General features: G+C 45.2%; 2 protein-coding genes across 2 annotated transcripts; one reads left to right on the top strand and one right to left on the bottom strand.

Moving 5' to 3' along the window:
• Positions 1–975: 975 nt before the first annotated feature.
• LOC146893230 (C-C motif chemokine 3-like) lies at positions 976–2,707 on the bottom strand. Its single transcript, XM_085694446.2, has 3 exons — positions 2,404–2,707; positions 1,706–1,817; positions 976–1,481 (listed from the first exon to the last, which is right to left on the bottom strand). Exons 1-3 carry the CDS (start codon positions 2,477–2,479, stop codon positions 1,391–1,393), a joined length of 279 nt encoding a protein of 92 aa, XP_085550572.2. The 5' UTR covers positions 2,480–2,707; the 3' UTR covers positions 976–1,390.
• A 13,007-nt stretch (positions 2,708–15,714) lies between these two features.
• LOC148120827 (C-C motif chemokine 4-like) lies at positions 15,715–17,809 on the top strand. Its single transcript, XM_087909534.1, has 3 exons — positions 15,715–16,103; positions 16,801–16,915; positions 17,447–17,809. The coding sequence occupies exons 1-3, from the start codon at positions 16,028–16,030 to the stop codon at positions 17,532–17,534; spliced, it is 279 nt and encodes a 92-aa protein (XP_087765660.1). The 5' UTR covers positions 15,715–16,027; the 3' UTR covers positions 17,535–17,809.
• Positions 17,810–18,345: the final 536 nt, after the last annotated feature.

Raw genomic sequence — 18,345 nt, 5'->3', positions numbered from 1 at the left:
TGTTCATTTTGTGTGCATGTGAGATCAGAGGACTATTTGAAGAAATTGGGTCTCATTCTACCACATAGGTCCTGGGGCTAAACCATGCCATGAGACTTGGTGGCAGGTACCTTTATCCATCCTGCCAGTCACAGGAGAGCTTCTCTATTGGACCTCTGTCTCTGCTTGATCTGGGGTAGTTGCCTGACTGGGCAGTTGCAGCAGGTCAGTAGAATAGAAGAGTCTATTGGATGTGGTGACTTGGTTGTATCATTTATGTTCTGATTTTGACCAAGTAGTTTAACCTCTCTGAGCCCGGCTTTCCCTTTCTGTCAGGTGGAGGGGGTTGATTGTGCAGTCTCAGGTGCACTCTGCACTGGCAGGTGCTTTAGTCTGCTCTCAGGCGCCCTGACAACACACACGAGAAACTCAGTTCAGCGGAAGAAAGCTTTATTTCCACTCATGGTTTCTGAAGTTGGCCAGGTACTTTCAGCCAAATGGTGAGGCCCCGTCATGGCAGAGGCAGGCGAAGAAAAGCAACGAAGGAATAGGTCTTGCTGCTACCCCAGAAATCCCACCCAACTCTCCAAACCCATTAAAGCATGACTTCAATACAGTTCACGAGGTCAGAGTCCTCATCACCAGTCACCTCTGAACACTGCAGTTTACAGCAATCCTCAAAATTGTTCTTAAGAAAGCTTGAATCCTGGGATGCATAACTAATATGCTACTTGATATTTATTTGAATGTTGATCTTTTCTAAGCAGGTTCATTATGAGTTTCTTCACAAAATAGCCACCATTCCAGTGGTCTAGAGCCATACTTCCAGTATGAAGGGGAGTGCCCCATGGAAGTCCACCCATTTTCACTTTCCCACCTCTTCTCCCCACCCCTGAATCTTATTTCACATCTCTTTATTATTTGCTGTTATTCCTCTTCATCCGTAATTCTGAATTTCCAGAAAAAGAAAAAAAATAAAATAAAACTCAATTCCAGTCACTTTCATAAGAGCATATTTATTATTCTTCTGTGTAAACAAAGCATCCATTGTTTCTTTGTCAGTATGTGACCTTGTCACTGCATCTACCTAGAACAGGCTGGTGACAGCCACTCCCACTGTCACCAAGCACAGTGTGAGCAAGGGGAGGGGGAACGGGTGTTGGACAGTTCCCTGAGATCTTTCAGAACTAAGAGTCACAAACACAAGTGTGACAATAAAATAAATTACAAAATTAAATAGTATAAAATTAAATTAGAATGTAAGTTGAGAGTCCCTGGGTGTAGCTACTTGGCAGCAAACAGTTTACAGGAGATGGAGCTGTGGAGGTGGCTGGGATATTCTGCAGCTCAGGACCCTGCTCCACACAGGGCCCATGTGGGTCTCGTGGGTTTCTCACTGCCTCCAAACCACTCAGGCATTCAATTCCAGGTCAGCAATGTATTCTTGCACCCAGGTTTCTCTGGGGTCAGCGCAGAACTGCCGGTTTCTCTTAGTTTGGAAACTGTGGAGAGAGATGAGGGTCAAAAATCAAATCATCCTATAGAAGAGTCTGAGGTCCTCTGTGGCATCTCCATCTAGATCCCTATCCAAAGAGATGCTCCAGAGAGCCTCTCTCACTGGCCCCCTGTGAGGATCCTGTGCTTCCCCTCTCCCATGGCTGATAAGTCCTCCCTCACCCTGTTCCATACCCCACCATTTAAGGGAAAACATGAGAACAGAACTTACATGACACCTGGCTGAGAGCAAAGGCTGCTGGTCTCAAAATAGTCAGCAATGAATCTGCGGTTAATCTGCCGGCTATAGGAGAAGCAGCAGGAGGTTGGGGTGTCAGCACCATCTGCAGGGGGGAAATCAGAATGTGTTCAAGTCAACAAAGAGCAGAAAAATTGGCCACCACTACTTCTGGAGACAGTAACGAAGGCTAGAGCTTGACCACATTTGGGACCAGAAATTTCCTCTTTGTCTGTCTTTCCTTTTCTGGTCTCTCTCTCTTTGTTTCTCTGTTTCTCTCTGTTTCTCTCTGTTTCTCTCTCTCTCTCTCTCTCTCTCTCTCTCTCTCTCTCTCTCTCTCACACCACTATGGGCTTTCTCTTTCTCTGTGGGTTACCCCATGTCCCTTCCACAGCTTTTTCTGATACAAGAAATTAGCAAAGGACACCTGGGGCATAGCTTAAGTCGTCCTACAGTCAGAGCTCCAAAGGCATCCTAGGGCTGGCTGGTAAGTGATTGACATCACCCTCCTCGCTCACTGTGAATCCAAGTCCCAGGTACCTAAAAAAGGTTAGACATCCCCACCCCACAGAGAGAAAAATAAAAATCTTAAAGAGAAAGATCAGTTTCTCCTTTTCTGTAGCCACAGAAAAGACTGCTGTGGTCTGCCGAAGACCAGAGTGGGGACACGCGCTGTAGCAATGTGGACTCACGTGGAGCTGAGAAGACGTGGTCACAGAGAGCCATGGTGCAGAGAAGGACAGCCAGGGCAGCTATGGGGACCTTCATGATGCAGAGCAGGTGATGGAGCTGGGGCTTGTCAGCAGAGACCGGTCCTCACTGCCGCTTGTGTCCTGCTGGTGTTTGAAGCCATATGTCCCTTCTCTTTATAGGCAGCTGGGCAGAAGGGGAAATGGAATCTGGGGGTGTGGAGGGAAATTTTTCAGCACAGCAATGGTGTCATTTTGGATATTGCACAACCCAGGGTCCTCAGTGACCACACGGGGCTCAGGATATCCAAGAATAGAATCTCTGAGGTGTAGTCTCAGTTCTAAACTCGTGACCTCTTCTTACTTCTTGTGGGGAAATTAGTTTTTCTGATGAGTGGGAGGAGCTAGGACAGTATCAACCCAGGGCTATTCTGAGCAGGTCTCTTCTGATAGAAAACGCTCTGTGAGTGAACACTCTAGCCCTGTTCCTCACCATGGAAAGGAAACTCTGTCATTTCTCAGCTTCTCTAACCGTGGATGGAAGGGTTGTGGATGGTGGCTCAACAGCCCCTCCCCCACCACCATGAGCAGCTGAGTTAAAGCATTCACAGCTAGAGCTGTAGGGACTTGAGGTCACATTTCAGGTATTTGTCCAATCACCAGCTGCAGAGTGACTAGGCCACTGGGGTGGGGAGTATTTGGAGATCATAATGATACTTCATATGTGAGTGTCGATACATGAGGAGCCTAAAAATATTTATACCCATTATTCTAGAAAAAGCCTTTCTAGGAAAGTTTTGTGGAAACAGCCCAAATGTGAAGGCATCTTTAAACATAGAGAGCTGGCTCCAAACTCTCCCCTCAGGAGTTGGAGTTCACAGGTTTGATACATGAACACTGTGGAGAGCTTCAGGCACAGCAAAACAAGGACACACCTAAGGAAGTTGCTTCTTTCTAAGTGTCTATAGAGTTACATTTTTCAGTTTTATTTTATACTGGTTACTATTGGTACATTGCATGTGTGCAGGCCACAAGTGTGTTTATGTGTATGTGAATGTCCTGTGTGCTGTAACATGTATGTAGAGGCCTGAGGACAGGATTCATGCATCTTTCTCTTCTTTCTTTATTTTTTTTTATGCTTTCAGCTTAGTGTTTTATCTTTCTCTTCTTTTCAGGCATTGAACTAAGAGAGTCAAGTATATGTAGAAATTGATGCTGCCTACTAAGAATTCTTGCCAGCCCTCTATTACAATTTTGAAATGAGGGACATTTCACAAACAGTCTCCCAAAGTGAAACACCCCCAGGACGATATGAGGTGCTGCTGACAGCATCAAAGATTCGCTAAGATTGACCTTTCCTGATTCTAAGATTTTGTTTCAGGAATTCTCATACCAGGGGCTGGAGAGATGTCTCAACAGTCAGAGCACTGGGTGCTCCTGCAGAGGGCCTGAGTCCAGTGTCCAGCGCCCATGTGCCAGCCCACAACCACCTGGAACTGTAGCTGCTAGGGATTCAAGCCCTCTCTGACTTTCTCAGGCTCATACATGCACCCAACACTCATATGCATACAATAAAAATCAGTAAAGTTTAAAAAAGCATTCTCATCCCTATGGAAAAGGAAATTAATTGCTGGTGATGAGAGGTTAAGTTTAATGCCTTAAAATGTGCTTCAATCCTGTGTCCTTAGACTTTTCTTATTGGTACAGCATATCACTTTTTTTTATGGATCAAATACACAACTGATTTTTATTTAACCATAGAAAAAAAATGAAATCAAGGTCTTTTCAAGAACATTAATAATTATTTTTTTTAATTTTCTGTCTTACTCATTATAGAATTTTTTTTGAAAGTAATTTTATTAAATTATAAAAGTTTCCATTTATGCCCCTCTTCCCAACACCCTCCCACTCCCCCCACTCCCTCTCCTCCTCCCTCTTCGTCCCTAAGGGCAGTCAGGGTTTCCTGCCCTGTGGGAAGTTCAAGTTCCTCCCCCCTCCCTTCAGGTCCAGGAAGGTGAGTATCCAAACAGACTGGATCCCCAAAATCCACTATATGCAGAGGAAACAAGTCCCAGTGTCATTGTCAATGGCTTTTCAGAAAGACTCCGGGCCAGCCACATTCAGAGAATCCGGCCACATTCAGAGAATCTGGTTGGATCACTTCCTCATTCAGTCACAGTCCAACTGGCCTTGGTAAGGAAATAGTCAAGAGTCCCAGGTAACCTCGGGTGCATGGGGGGGGGGAGGGTTGTTGGAAGGGGAGAGGGTTAGAGAGAAGGGAGTAGGGGAGGAATGGGGAAAGCTCGGTTGACCGGGATGGGGGGGAGGGAGGAAGGATGAATATGGGATCAGGGAAGAATATATTTCAACTAAGGAAGTCATTTTAGGGTTTACAGGAGACATGTTTATATATGGGATCCCAGGTCCAAGGAGAGATCCCCAGATTGTTCTCTGGACAGAGGAGAGGGTGCCTGAACCGGCCTTGGCCCATAACCATACTGATGAATATTTTGCTTATCACCATAGATACTTCATCTGGCGATGGACGGCGATACAGATGGAGACCCACATTGGAGCACCGGACTGAGTCCCCCAAGGTCCAAATGAGGAGCAGAAGGACGAAGAAAATGAAAAAGGAAATAAGGACTGCAAGGGATGCTATCACCCACTGATACAAGGGGACTGATCTAATGAGAGTTTACCAAGGTCAGCATATCACTTTTTCACTTAAATTCTTGAGAATTTCATACATTAGTAGTGTTGATGGGAGCACATATGTCCTTTATCTCGCAGGGAAGCTCTGGAAAACCAAGAGTGCTAAACACACAGGGAAGTCTCTTCATTGAGAGAAATGTATAGCCTGTTTTCCACCCCGAAGTCTGGGAATGGAGGTTGCTAACAGCCTGGTGATCTGTGTTGTCTGTAGGGACAGCCCATACCAAGGTCCCACAAGCAAGCCCAGAGGTGGCCAATGGTCTAGGTGACTTTTGCATTATTTGTATGCCCAGGGGTTTTCCTGAGCCCCCACAACTACCACTGCAGATACTTAATAGTCTAGGTGGCCTGTGTGCTACCCAAATATCCAGGGACTCCCCGAAGATCCCACAACTATGACAGGAAGTGGCTAGTGACCCAAATGACCTCAAGTGCTGTCTGTGTGACTGAGACCACATCAGATCCTCCCCTGGGCCTATAAGATAATGCATGTGGCCTATCTCTAGAACCATCTTCATGGAAGAAGTGACATGTATTTTGAGAAGAGTTTCAGTATAGTCATGCTTCCTTGTGCACAGGTGATTTTGTGTTACACCAGGAAACATTTTCTAAACTGTACTACACTTTAATTTGCCCAAAATAAAGAGCCCTATATCAGACTCTAGAAGTTTGATCCAACACAAAATAAAGGACTCTATATCAGACTCTAGAAGTTTGATCCAACAAGGGCTATTGAGTCATGCTGAACTTGATTTTCCTTCCTTCCTCATTCGGACTGACACTCCACTGGCCCCCACATATGGTGTACATCATTTCCACTCCTCCCCTTCTCTAACTTCCCCCTTGGTTCCCGAGTCCCTCTGAAATTCATGACCTCTTCTTCTCTACTGAGTCCATCTTGCATTGCTCTTACGTACATGTGTTTGGGGCAGATCACTTGGATTTGGATAGCCCATTGACAGTTTATCCCCAGAGAAAGCCGATTGTCCCTCTCTGACAGCCAATTGCCTGCCTGTAATTTTTCACCTTGGGAGGAGGGCTTTGTGAAATTTCCCCCATTGACCTTGGGCTGTGGACTGGTGGCTGCAGAGGCAGTGTCCTTGTTCTCTGCTCCTACAGTCTTTAAAGCACACAGACTGTTTCCATTTCTCCTGGTGATTCCTAAAGTTGGTAGCAAGAGGAATAAAGAAAATGCAAAATCAAAGGCAAACGATTTTACCAGGGATAGAGTATACAAGTTTCTTCCTATTTACTATCAATTATAAAAGAAAAGTGTTATAATTGCTAGTTTCATTAGAAACTACATCCCAGGAAAACTAGGAGTGGGAGACAGGCCTGCAATCCCAGCACTCTCAAGCTGGAGGCATCAGAACCAGAAGTTCATGGTCATCCTCAGCTACATCATTGGCTCGAGGCTAACCATGGGCATGTGAGACCCTGTCTCTCAAAACAATGCACCGTGAATGTGTCCAATCATATGGACCTGTTAACAGTCCATGTTCTTTATCTATTTACTGTTTCTGCTAGAAACCATCAGTCATCCACCCACTACCCCCCCATCACTCTCCCACATCTTAGGAAGTCACCTTCGTACCTACGATTTAGTTCTGAGAGCTGGAAGAGGAAGTGAAAGCTGCCATGTCAGCCACTTTCAACACGGGACACTTTCTAGTTCCAGCATTACGACACCTACTGCAGTGGGTCCTCAGTCATCCATGTAACCTTTTGTTTTAAAATTTGAACGATGTTCTGTCGATGTCCTGTTGGTTTTCAACAAATTCGGAACATGTCTTACTGATAGAGTCTGGATAACAGATCCTAGCACATGTAGAGTCTAACAGAGTGGGCTTCCTGACCAAGTCACTAATTTAGTTTTTTTGAATGAAGGCAATGAATGGAATATATAATCCTCAGGGTCTATAGAGTTGTAAGACTTTTCATATTAATCCCCAAACCAGGAAATAGTCTTCACCATGTGTTCTTACTTGGATTAGAAAATGACATGCTTATATGCCTAATAGGTGTTTAGCACACACGTTGAATGAGTCATGAAGGGGTTGAGTTAGAAGTCTTAGAAATGCTGTAGGTGACAGACTGGTATTTCCAGGAAAAATGCCTTGTTTGGGGTCACACATAGAACTGATTAGCAATACACCTCACCATCAGCAATATTTTCCACTGAATCTGCAATAGCGCCAGCCCGCCTGAAACATAGTGAAACTTAATGCATATTTGGTAAATGAATAAATCACATATTAGATAAAATGTGTTATGCTTGAAAACTCATCTACAGCTGAATACTGATGTGAAGAGAAGAATAAAAGAAGACCACAGTGGCAAGATCTTTTCTTCTTTAGGGAAAACACCATGATCAATCAGCAACTATAACAGATAGCAGCCAGTAGTCAACACAATGGACCCCTCCTTGGTGTCGAGGGGCTCAATCTGTGTCCTAGATTCCCTGTTCATTCAGCCTTCTCACAGCCCACCACAGCTCAGTATCCTACTTATGAGTCCAGGGAGTCTGGTGGGCCAACTCCTCTTCTTTGTCCTTCCCTCCGACTGCTCTGCTTGCCTCTTCTCACTTCCCACACTTCCCATGATCCAGCTCTGTCCATTGATTTCTTTCTGGTTTCCCTACTGTGGTTCCATTTCCCTGGGTATCAGTCTCTGCTCTTGTTTGGCAGCAGTGGACCCATGATTGGGCTGATTGATAATAACACCCTATTTAGGTCTTCTTTTGCTTTAGGCAAAAGGCACATCACTCATGAATGCAGAAACAGCATCCTGGAGTCAGGCTTCCTTCTCACATCCTGGAGAGGCAAAGTTTCAATGATGCCATCCCTTCATTTTGTTGTGAGCCCTTCATTTCCTGCCTGAGTTCTTGCCATTTTCTCTGGTATGTGGGGTGTGTGTGTGTGTGTGTGTGTGTGTGTGTGTGTGCGCATCCACCATAGATCTGGTTGTATATCTTTATACTGGACTCCATCCACTCCCTGAATCCCGTATTATCTATCCTCTGAAAATATCTTTCTGATCAAGCTTCCAAGTCAGAGGCCAGGAAGTCACAGTCGCTTTGACTCCTCTCTCTGTTCCCACAACTTCCAGCTTTCTACAACTATTTAGTCACCTACCCTAGTCTACAGTAAAAATTCAAACTGGTGTGGGGAAGTGCTGGAGAGATGACTCAGTGTTAAGAAATGGCTCTTGCAGAGACCTGAGTTCAATTTCCAGTACCCATGCTGGGCAGCTCACAACTGCCTACACTTCAACTCCAGAGGCATGGGATGCACTGACTTTCATGAGTACCTGCTGTCAGGTGCACATACTCACACATAAACTCACACACCTATATATAATTAAAAGTAAAATAAATCCTTAAAAAATAACAAATAAGGGCTGGAGAGATGGCTCAGTGACTAAGAGCATTGCCTGCTCTTCCAAAGGTCCTGAGTTCAATTCCCGGCAACCGCATGGTGGCTCACAACCATCTGTAATGAGGTCTGGTGCCCTCTTCTGGCCTGCAGACATATACACAGACAGAATATTGTATACATAATAAATAGATAAATATTTAAAAAAATAACAAATAAACGAATAAAAAACCAAAAATTAAAATAAAATGAAATCAACTTGTATAATTTCTTTTTAAATATTTTTTAAATTGTCTGCTCTCATATTTGACATCCTGACCACAAATCTCCTTTGTCTTTCCTCCTTGCTACCCTGTTCCACTCCTTCTCCATTTCTCTGAAGAAAAAGATAGACCTCCCATGGATATCAACCAAACATGGCATCTCAAGTTACAGCAAGACTAGGCACCTTGCGGAAAAGGGTCTAAAAAGCAGGCAAAGAGTCAGAGACTGCCCCTTCTCACTGATAGGAGTCCAACAAGACAGTCAAATATACAACTGTAACATATATGTAAAGGGCTTAGGTTAGTCCCACCCTGGTCATAGGTTCAGTCTCTGTGAGCCGTACTTGCCAGGTTAGCTGATTCTGTGGGTTTTCTTGTGGTGCAATTGACTCTTCTGGCTCTTATAATCCTTCCCCTACCTCTTCTGCAGGATTCCCTGACCTGCACCTAGTGTTTGGCTGTGGATGTCTGCATCTACTCCCATTAGATGCTGAATGAAGCCTCTCTAATAACGATTGAGCTAGGCACCAATCTACGAGTATAGCAGATTATTATTAGGAATCATTTCATTGAGTTACTCAGCAGGGCCACAAGCCGCGAACTAGAAGCAGGGTTTCCTCCCAGCTTCACCAAAGTGGTCTTGCTAAGGCCCCCGACAGTCTGCTCTTCCTGTGACGTTCCTCAAATCCACTCAGCTGTTATTCTAGTGACTTGGAAACTTCCCTGTGCCCTGGCCCCAGCCTGCCTACCTGGCTTTCAAGCCATTCTTCAGGCTTCCTGATTGCCTTTGCTAACTGCCCGCAGCTGTCTGTGATCAGTGCCCACTGGGAAAGCCAGAGGATCACTGTTCTGCACAGCACAGGGCCCAGTGAAGCAGCATGGGCAGAGCCCGTCCCAAGGCAGCCATGGGATCCATAGTGAGACCAATAAAAAAATTTCTGTTTTTGATGGTATACATATAGTTTTACTACTTAAAAAATATTTATTTATTTTATATTTACAGGTGTTTTGTCTGTATGTCTGTCTGAACACCAGAGGAGGGAACTGGATCCCATACAGTTATAGACAGTTGTGAGCCACCATGTGGGTTCTGGGAATTGAACCCTGGACCCCTGGAAGAGCAGTCAGTGCTCGTAACCACTGAGCCATCTCTCCAGCCTCCAATATCTTCATTGCTTACATGTAAAGTATTCTTCTCCACTCCAATTTCCTGCTGCCCCATCCCTCCCTGCTGCCCCCTTCTGCTGTCACATCCCATGTGTCCATTTGCTCCCTCCCCCTTCTCTTTGAAAACTATTAAAATTAAAAAAAAGAGAGAAATAAACTTCCCTGCTCCCATAACCATCCTTCCTCCCTCTCCCCTCCCAATCCCCCAAGCCATCCCCAATTCTCCCCCTCTCCCCTCTCCCTAACCATCTCCCCTGACTTCCACCCCTCCACCCCCCCGTGCACCCAAGTTTGTCTGGCAATCTTGCCTACTTCTAATATCCAGGAGGATAACTATATGATTTTCTACAGGTTCACCTTCTTATTTAGCTTCTCTAGGATCACAAATTATAGACTCAAAGACCTTTAACTATGGTTAGAATCCACTTATGAGTGAGTACATACCATATTCCTCTTTTTGGGTCTGGGTTACCTCACTCAGTAAAGCGTTTTCTATTTCCATCCATTTGCATGCAAAATTCAAGATGTCCGTGTTTTTTACCGCTGAGTAAAACTCTAATGTATATATGTTCCACACCTTCTTTAACCATTCTTCTATTGAGGGGCACCTAGGTTGTTTCCATGTTCTGGCTATTACAAATAGTGCAGCTATGAACATAGTTGAACAAATACTTTTGTAGTATGATAGGGCATCTCTTGGGTATATTCCCAAGAGTGGAATTGCTGGGTCCTGAGGGAGGTTAAGGGAGCCAGTTTAGGGTTTGCAAGAGACTTAATTCTGGAGGGGTTCCCAGGCCCAAGGAGAGGTCCCCAGATTGTACTCTGGGCAGCAGAGGAGAGGGTGCCTGAACTGGCCTTGGCCCATAACCATACTGATGAATATTTTGCATATCACCACAGAACCTTCATATGGTGATGGATGGAGATAGAGACAGAGACACATATTGGAACACTGGACTTAACTCCCTAGGTCCAAATGAGAAGCAGAGGGAGGGAGATGGTGAGCAAGGAAAGCAAAATCAGAGGGGGCCTTCATCTGACGATGGATGGAGATAAAGACGGAGACCTACATTGGAGCACTGGAAGCCAGGACCGCGAAGGGTGCGTTCACCCACTGATACATGGGGACTGATCGAATGAGAGCTTTCCAAGGCCAGCTGAACTGGGACTGAACGAGCATGTGATCAAACCGGTCTCTCTGAATGTGGTTGACATGGGGGCTGACCGAGCCCCCAAGGTCCAAATGAAGACTGAGAAGCCATTGACAATGGCACTGGGTCTTGTTTCGTCTGCATGGACTGGCTTTTTGGGATCCTGGCCTGTTTGGATGCTCACCTTCCTGGACCTGGAGGGAGGGGGAAGGAACTTGGATTTCCCACAGGGCAGGAAACCCTGACTGCTCTTGGGAAAGGTGAGGGAGGAGGAGAGGGAGTGGGGAGAGTGGGGGGAGCGGGAGGGTATTGGGAGGAGGGGAGGAAGTGGAAAGAGTGTTTTCAAATACTTGAATAAACAAGTCTAACGGAAAAAAAAAAAGAGAGAGAAGTTCATGGATTCTATTGCTCAAGACATGTGAACCGAGAGACCGCAGCACACTGACCGGACTTGGCTGTTAAGCTTTTAACAGAAATTTGCAAAGAAGTGAGTTTCCTTTTCAGACTTACTTATCTTAGCGCCAGACTTCCTTGCTTTCATTTCCAAATCTGTGGTGAATCAGCTGTGTGTTCTTCTGCAGGTTAGTCACCTCTCTGTGCTCAGTGCTTTCATGTGTGACAGGAACTAATAATGATACCGACTTCAAAGCAGCACTGGGAGAATTGAACAGGTTAGTACTTAGTCTGGTACTGACACACGGTTAAGAGCTGTGTTAAGTGCTAACCACAATTACTATCATTTACTTGTTTTTTTGTAAATCCCAAGTTTTTAATTAAAAATAATTTGAATTATTTTAGTTGACTAATAAGTAAAACACAGACTTTACAAGTTTACAGGCACCATATAGTATTTTAATGTGTATAACTGTATGATTCCAAACCAGGGTCTGCATATCCATTGGTAATTTCTTGGTGGTGAAAACATGCATGGTCTTTCTCCCTAATCTGTTGAAATATACAGTACATTACCATTGTCCTTACCTATCCTACTGTGACATAGGACATAATAAATACATCTCACTTATAAGAGCTCATTTTATCCTGAATAACCAACACCCACTCTCTGACTAGCTAGAGAGTCCTCAGCTCAACTTAAAGAAACAATCGAATGTTCAAAACAATCAAATGGATGGACCTACCTATGTGTTCATGTATTAAACACAAATGTTAGTGCTTCATCAATACTGTATTTCAGGAATGACTCAGTGTTCAGTAACTCTGCAGAATATGAACCAACAATTGAAAGACAGACATGCTGGTGTGAGAAAGAACATAAGTGCTAACAGTTAGGTACATAACGATACAAAATTGTAAGTCTTACGTCTTAAATCTTAAGAACTTTAAGGTTCATGTCTTCCTATAGTTTTTAAAAGTTTTACAGCCACCATACATACTTTTTGGTAAAAGAAGAGCAACCTAATGTAATTTTCTTTTAAAAATTCACACTTCGCATTTTTATCTTTTATTTCTTCTTTGACAACATGGCATATGTATACATGGATATACCCATTATCCACCGTAATCCCCCTACACCTATGATGATCCCTCAATATGCCCTCTTCTCCTCTCCTCCCTCCTTCCTCTTCCCTCTCCCCTCCCATCTCTTCCCATCTGTCCTCCCCATTCTTCTCTCCTGTCCTCTTTCACCTCCTCTCCCTCTCTCTGGTACCCACTAAGCCCACTGCTGCCTGCTGACATTTGGACTGCTTTGTTGGCTTGACCTTGAGCAGATCCTGTGCAGATATTCGTAATTGCCTTGAGTTCAGGGGTACAGCAGACAAAACAGCATTCCACCGCACTCTTCCCCACCCTCCCACCGCACCCCTTCCCACCCTCCCACCGCACTCTTCCCCACCCTCCCACCGCACCCCTCCCCACCCTCCTACCACACTCCTCCTCACCCTGTCTCTTACACACTTGCTGTCCCTCTTCCAAAGCCTCACATCTTTGGAAACATCTCTCAACACTTCATAACCACCATTTGTCGTGGCATTTCAATCATATTTTAATAGATAAAGACTGACTGAAGGGCTGAGAATAAAACAGTCCCACTGGTCAGCCTTACAGACCAGGTTATGGTAAAACACACCTTTAATCCCAGTAGCCACACTAGTTGCCATAGAAATTGGGAGGGGCATGCCTTTAATCCCAGTGGTGCATGCCTTTAATCCCAGTCCTAGAGAGAAATATAAAATGGGGAGGAGGGAGACAGCTGTCAGACACAGTCTCATTCTGAGATTCCAGGAGAAAGGATTGCCATTTCAGACTGAGGGTAAGGTAAGAGCTCATGGCTAACTGTTTTGCTTTTCAGATCTTCAGGTTGAACCCAAATTTTTGACCCTAAGTGTTTATTAATTGTGTTGCATCCATTTAAAATAGGAACCTCCAACACTGACACAGCCCCTGATACATAGTAGGTGTTTAGCCCTATACACTGACTCAGCCCCTGTCACATAGTAGGTGCTCCATCCTCCAACACTGACACAGCACCTGTCACATAGTAGGTGCTCCATCCTCCAACACTGACACAGCACCTGTCACATAGTAGGTGCTCTGTCCTCCAACACTGACACAACCCCTGTCACATAGTATGTTCTCAGTCCTCCAACCCTGACACAGCCCCTGTCACATAGTAGGTGTTCAGTAAAGCTTTACCAGACTACTGTCTTCTCTCGGGAGAATTGGGAAGAGGGCAGAAATACATGTACAAGCATCAAAGGGAGAGGCTTCCTAAGAAAGGCTGAGAGTTTCCTGAGTCCACCCAAACTGGAGAGACTGGCAGCTTCTCTCGGGAATTCGACACCCTAAAATCACTGCCCTCAACCATGGACAGCCAAGGAGAAGGCTGTGGCTAGTGACTAATGCCTGGTGGCCAGGGTCCGGCAGTTGCTGTTGGGCTACTACAGCTGACGCCCTGGGCTACAGATGCCCCTCTGAACCTGCACTCTACGTAACCATCTACTTTTCTTTTCCATCCACAATTCAACGTCTGCTGCCATTTCCCCAAAGTGACTTAGATACCACATTGGCAATATCAATCTTTGGTTTACTGTCTTTGCAAGATGACTCTGTGCCGTAGCTCACCATGCTCTCCCATCTCAGCATTTGCCCTCTAGGAATACCCTAGATCCAAGCATGCTCCCACTTTTGACCCCCAATGCTCAATGGTCTCCCTAACAGTCTTAACAATCACACTGTTCAGAGGAGAAGCCAAGCTATCCACATGGACATATCCTGTTTCCTACATGGATCTTGAATCTCTCCCAAGAGTCTACTGCCCTCTGGTCCCCTGAAAACATTCATAACACCCAAGTACTCACTTTCTGAGAGTTAACAACCACTGGAAGAAAGGACCAGCTTGGAGTCAGACTGTGGATGGGCTCTGCCCCAAACTAATAGTTTAAGGGAGTCCTCAACATGCCCTGGTTTTTCTGCAATATGAAGGCAATTTGATACAGTCTGAGACACACTCCAATTCTAACCTTCAGAAATAGCCTTTGCCTTCTCTTAGGATGCTCCGCTTACAATGGAATCCATAGAACAATTGTCCATTCATATCTGCCATCCTCCTGTGCCCCAGAAGAGATGGCTCCACGGTCCCAGTGAAACAGAGATGAACACGCTGCTTGATGTAGGCAGAGGCTCCTCCTTAACCTAACAAGTTTCAGCCTTCTTCAGAACTCTGTCTTCACATGAAGAATAGCCTTCATCTTCAGACTCCCTGATGCCCTGTTACTACCTCTCATGCCCACCATATTTTCCGCCTCATGAGATGGTCGTTTCTGACACTACCCAGGCATCAACAGGCTAGGTCTCCTTGAGGGAATAGTGAGATGGTATTTCAGGGTCTCTGTCCTGACAAACAGCAGATGAGGAGGATGTCGCCTGAATTGAAATGCCACGGAAAATGAAGTTCATGCAGACCAAGAGGCCAAGACACAAACCCTTGATGTGTGACCACGAAGCTACTTGAACCCTGAAAGGTCCTGAGAAAGACCAGCTTGTGTGTTATCAGTGAACACAGAAGACACGACCAGGGAGTTAAGGACAAGGCTGAGGACAGAAAGAACAGCAGAGACAGGTAAGTGAGGAACAAAGAGGTAGGAGAGACTTGTACTTTGTGAAATGACCACAAACGACCTCAGGATACTGCTCTGCCCCTTCCAACTTTTAGCTTGAAAGCACCGAGGAGGTCTGGCTCCTTCTTTGATTATGTTCTGTCTCTGAGAGGAGCCTGCCGCACTGTGAGGACTGGGGCAAAAGGTAAGTCGGGGTAATTGAGCTAAAGGTGAACAAGACTTGGTCCATCATCCAGTTTTCCTCATTTGCCCTACTTTGAGTCTGAATTTCCCCACTGCCTTGGTAGGCTGTATCTCCTACACAGGTTCCCAGAGACTATGAACATGAGGCATTTCCTAGGGACTGGCTAAAAAACTACCTTATGCTTAGGTGGGCTACACATTCTGTCGGTAGGATATATGCATCACTAAGTATCAATCCTTATTTGTGTACTAGAACATTCTTTGTCTGGGTTTCCCAAACTTGTTTGTTTTTCTGCCTCGCTAGCAAGTGTGAACACTGCATCCTTCCTCTGGGGTTCTCTCTCTCATACACCCATCTCAGTCACCATCTTTGGTGTACCACTTCCCCCTCCAGCGTGCACCCCACTTCTCTGCTCCAGCTCCCTCCTTTCTCGTCCGTGATGTCACTGCTGGGAGAAGACAATCAGGGAGGAACTCCTCACTTTCGGCCAACTTCAGTTTCCTTCTTAATGCCATGACATCATCTTTATTTAGGAAATTCCATTTTCCTCCCTACACCCCCAACCTCTGTCCCAAGCCCCAGAGTCCCTATAAAGAGGGATTCCCAACTCAGACTAGCACAACACTCAGCCAGCTTCTGAAGCTTCTGTGCTCTGCAGTCTCAGCTCTGTACAAACCCCTCCTGCAGCAACACCATGAAGCTCTGTGTGTATACCCTCTCTCTCCTCCTGTTTGCAGCTGCCTTCTGCGCTCCAGCGCTCTCAGCACCAAGTAAGTCCATTCTTCCATTGCTGCTTTGAGACCCAGTGGGTTCAGTTTTCCAGCTGGGGTCAACCCAACAGTGGGGTTTGGGCATGAGGCCAAAGGGAGCTGGGAGGATTCCAGAGTCTGCCATTAAATGTAGAGGCTACCAAACATTACTTCTTAAGCTCCTGTTTTCTTAAGATTTAACAGTTGAACTGGGTGGTGGTTGTACATGTCTTTAATCCCAGAACTCGGGGGGCAGAGGCGGGTGGATCTCTGTGAGTTCGAGGTCAGCCTGGTCTACAAGATCTACTTCCAGGACAGGCTCCAAAGCTACAGAGAAACCCTGTCTGGAAAAAAATTTTTTAAAGAAATAAATAAGTAAAAAGAATTAAGGAGCCAATAAGGGAAAATGGTGGGCTGGAAGCCAGGTATTGAATTGACTTTCTCTCTGGTTTAAGCTTGTCTGTTTCTTTGCCTTCATTTCCCCACCTGTACCATGAAGGAGATGGGAGATGTTCTGAGACTCACTCCAGTTTTAATTTTCTAGAAGTTTTTTCTCTTCTTCGAGGATGGTCTTTTTAGAGTAAAAGTCCCACTCTGGGTGGATGACCATGCATTCAGGGCACCATGTTTCCAGCTCTAGTAATTGGAATGCTCAGTGAAGATCTAGAATGACTAGCACCAGGCACAGGTTTGACCTTGCCCTTGCTTTCTCTTCCAGTGGGCTCTGACCCTCCCACTTCCTGCTGCTTTTCTTACATCTCTTCGATTCTCCCTCGCAAATTTGTGACAGACTACTATGAGACCAGCAGCCTTTGCTCCAAGCCAGCTGTGGTGTAAGTATATACTGGGGTGAGGGCAAGACTCAAAAAGGGCCAGATGGAGGTAAAAGGACTGTCGACCAGAAGGGATTCAATTCTAAGGGTCTAAGCTGTTCCAGAGAACAATGAGGTCATGAGGTCACTTTTTGATTTCTGATAATTGCTGGGTGGTTATTAAAATGGGGGGACACTCTTGTGGAGGAAGATAATATGCAGAGGCTATGAAACCAGAGCAAATAAAAAACTATGCATACTATACGTAGAAAGGTAATTTCAAGAAGCAATAAAAAATTGGACAACCTAGTCATATTGATCCTAAAACCCATCATTTCCTGATAGAGTGAACCCCTGGAATCACAACTACACACCCAGGGCTCAGAGTTACAGGGAGTCTAGCCGTGTCAGGGTTATGCAGGAAGGATCCCATCTACCGTGGCTGCCCATGGAAGCAAAGCTCAAACAGAGTGAGATGCCTACCACAGGCAGGGAAAGTGGTAGATGTCCTCTAAGGTCCATGGGATTCTCATCTGCCCTCTTCTTCTCCAGATTCCTGACCAGAAGAGGCAAGCAAGTCTGTGCTGACCCCAGCCTGTCCTGGGTCAGTGACTACGTGAATGACTTGGAGATGAACTGAGCTGCAGGAGGAGCCACGTCAGCGAGGGGGGCCCTTGAGCCCTGACACCTTCCGTGGAGAAGTGCCTTGCTCCTTCCATTAAGAATTCCTCTCCACTTCTCAGTTCAAATCTTCATAGAGACTGTTATTTTATTTGTTATTACTATTTATATTTAGTTGAAGGACTTGTGTCTCCCATGGAGATGGTTCACCATTACTGTTTCTCTGTTATTGTGGATATGATCGTGTAATTGATTTCATGCATTTTCATAATAAATCTTTTTTTAAAATATCAATTGTGATTTTAAATTGATTTTCATTAGGGTTGAAACTGCCTGGTGCTCTTAGGGATAAACTCCAGTTTGCCAAAGCAGTGAGAATGAGTAAATACTGAGACCTTAACCTGTCCCCTTGGCTACACGGACTCCATGCATTCTCTCAACACTTCTAATGAGCGTGTTAACACCTGTATGAGGGTGGAGATTGGTGCCTACAGTTTTACAAATGGAGAAACAGAAGCACAGAGAGAAGAGGTTTTCTGAGGCTTGTAGATTTTCTTGGGAAGCATTGTGAAAGAGTGATCCAGAGGGACAAGTTTGGTCCTAAGGGTTATTAGATGGACGTTCCACGGGGGAAGCTGTGAATGAGACAAGACAATACAGAGGAAGGGGATGTGGTCAGAAAGGGGGCTTCATTGCTTCGTTATCACTGTGACATTAGAAAAGTCACTTACCTTACTAGAGCTCAAATTTTCTGACCTGAAAAATGGGGTAATAGTGCTTACTGTATTGGAATGCATATAGCACCCAGAAGGTTTATCTCCTTTTCTGAA

The sequence above is a fragment of the Myodes glareolus genome, chromosome 9 (genome assembly GCF_982192425.1).
Source record: "Myodes glareolus chromosome 9, mMyoGla1.1, whole genome shotgun sequence".
NCBI lineage: Eukaryota > Metazoa > Chordata > Mammalia > Rodentia > Cricetidae > Myodes > Myodes glareolus.
The sequence above is the reverse complement of the archived record's forward strand: the minus strand, read 5'-3'. Positions and strand labels throughout refer to the sequence as shown.

Bases quoted from the DNA above. Each gene is read 5' to 3' on its own strand.
- LOC146893230 (XM_085694446.2), bottom strand. From the start codon at position 2,479: ATGAAGGTCCCCATAGCTGCCCTGGCTGTCCTTCTCTGCACCATGGCT. The intron at 1,818-2,403 runs GTGAGTCCACAT...TCCCCCCTGCAG, and splicing joins CCACGTCTTCTCAGCTCCAC to ATGGTGCTGACACCCCAACC. The intron at 1,482-1,705 runs GTAAGTTCTGTT...CTCTCTCCACAG, and splicing joins TGCTCTCAGCCAGGTGTCAT to TTTCCAAACTAAGAGAAACC.
- LOC148120827 (XM_087909534.1), top strand. From the start codon at position 16,028: ATGAAGCTCTGTGTGTATACCCTCTCTCTCCTCCTGTTTGCAGCTGCC. The intron at 16,104-16,800 runs GTAAGTCCATTC...TTTCTCTTCCAG, and splicing joins TCCAGCGCTCTCAGCACCAA to TGGGCTCTGACCCTCCCACT. The intron at 16,916-17,446 runs GTAAGTATATAC...CTTCTTCTCCAG, and splicing joins TGCTCCAAGCCAGCTGTGGT to ATTCCTGACCAGAAGAGGCA.